Source organism: Aptenodytes forsteri, unplaced genomic scaffold (genome assembly GCF_000699145.1).
Source record: "Aptenodytes forsteri isolate BGI_AS27 unplaced genomic scaffold, ASM69914v1 Scaffold216, whole genome shotgun sequence".
NCBI classification, from domain to species: Eukaryota; Metazoa; Chordata; class Aves; order Sphenisciformes; family Spheniscidae; genus Aptenodytes; species Aptenodytes forsteri.
This window is the reverse complement of record NW_008796114.1, coordinates 1445239-1446501: the sequence shown is the minus strand read 5'-3', so window position 1 is coordinate 1446501 and position 1263 is coordinate 1445239. Positions and strand designations below refer to the sequence as shown.

The window sequence follows — 1263 nt, the reverse complement described above, 5'->3', positions numbered from 1 at the left end:
CCCCCCCCCCCCCCCCCCCCCCCTTTCCTCTGCAGCATTAAAGCTGGGTCCAGAAGCATTCAAATTTGATGGTGGCGTAGAGGCGGTGGCAGTGCGGCAGAACGAGAAGTATTACATCCTAAGACCAGAGGTGATTGAGACCTACTGGTATATGTGGAGATTCACCCATGATCCCAAGTACAGGCAGTGGGGCTGGGAGGCAACACAGCTGAATGTATTAATTATCTGTCAGTAAATTAATTCTATGTATTTTCCTTTTGAGGCACTTTAATCTTGTGGTACTGAAACACTTCAAATGGTAATTGATTTTCACGAGTTCCTGTAAACCAGGGTACATATGGGGGTGCACACAGTTATTCCTGTTTTGCAACTGCTGAATCAGATGTACAGATGAGAAACGTGTTCAGCATTATACAGCTGATGGGTTTTAGGCATGGAAATGGAATCCACTGGACATGGATTCTGATAACTCCTACTGTTATCAGTAGTCCACAGCCCCCAGGATAGGTAATTTATCCTGGGAAATGAAAGCATATTATAAATAACTTTGTTAAGCATGTGTTAGCACTCAGTTTAGATTAAAAGACAAAGCTGTTCTTACAGTTCCTTCTTGGTCAGCTATTAAAACACAAGTGGTAGGACAACGGTTCTCAGATGGTTTGTAGACTAGATAGCGTGTATACGTGGGTTGGTATCATGGGTCTTTCTTTCCTTAGTTGCCTGATTTGAGGAAAAAAAATTGCCAGTTGGTTTAGATTTACTCAATTATAACAGAAAATTCCATCACTAGAAGTAGACCAGAAAGGGAAGTGAATAAGTAATGGCACGTGAGGCAGAACTTAAAAATTGTTGCTAAGGTATTTTGGACATTATTGCTTTTTTTTGTATAGCTGCTTTCCTGGGTTTAAATCTAGTTGTTGTATGTTTTAATCAAATTCCCGAGTGTGAAAATGCTTCTGAGTCTTTCTCATTGGAAATGCTTGTACTGGTCTACAGAAGCCCAAATTCATTGTAAGACTCTCAACACAGATCTGTGCTCATGGCCTTCCTTCATTCATCCTTTGAACATGGAATCATAGAATCATTAAGGTTGGAAAAGACCTCTAAGATCATCGAGTCCAACCGTCAACCCAACACCACCGTGTCCACTAAACCATGTCCCTAAGCACCTCATCTACACGTCTTTTAAATACTTCCAGGGATGGGGACTCAACCTTTTCCCTGGGCAGCCTGTTCCAATGTTTAACCACTCTTTCAGGAAAG

The 1263-nt window shown here is 41.7% G+C and overlaps 1 protein-coding gene and 1 long non-coding RNA gene across 2 annotated transcripts in view; one reads left to right on the top strand and one right to left on the bottom strand.

The window, feature by feature from the left end:
- Positions 1-1263, bottom strand: part of LOC109279703 — a 24472-nt gene that overhangs the window by 7273 nt on the left and 15936 nt on the right. The window lies entirely within an intron of this gene.
- The window catches only part of MAN1A2 (mannosidase alpha class 1A member 2), a 162649-nt gene that overhangs the window by 145532 nt on the left and 15854 nt on the right, over positions 1-1263 (top strand). The window contains exon 11 of the mRNA XM_009287096.2: positions 36-214. Coding sequence (XP_009285371.1) covers positions 36-214 — 179 coding nt within the window. The remainder of the gene's footprint in view (positions 1-35; positions 215-1263) is intronic.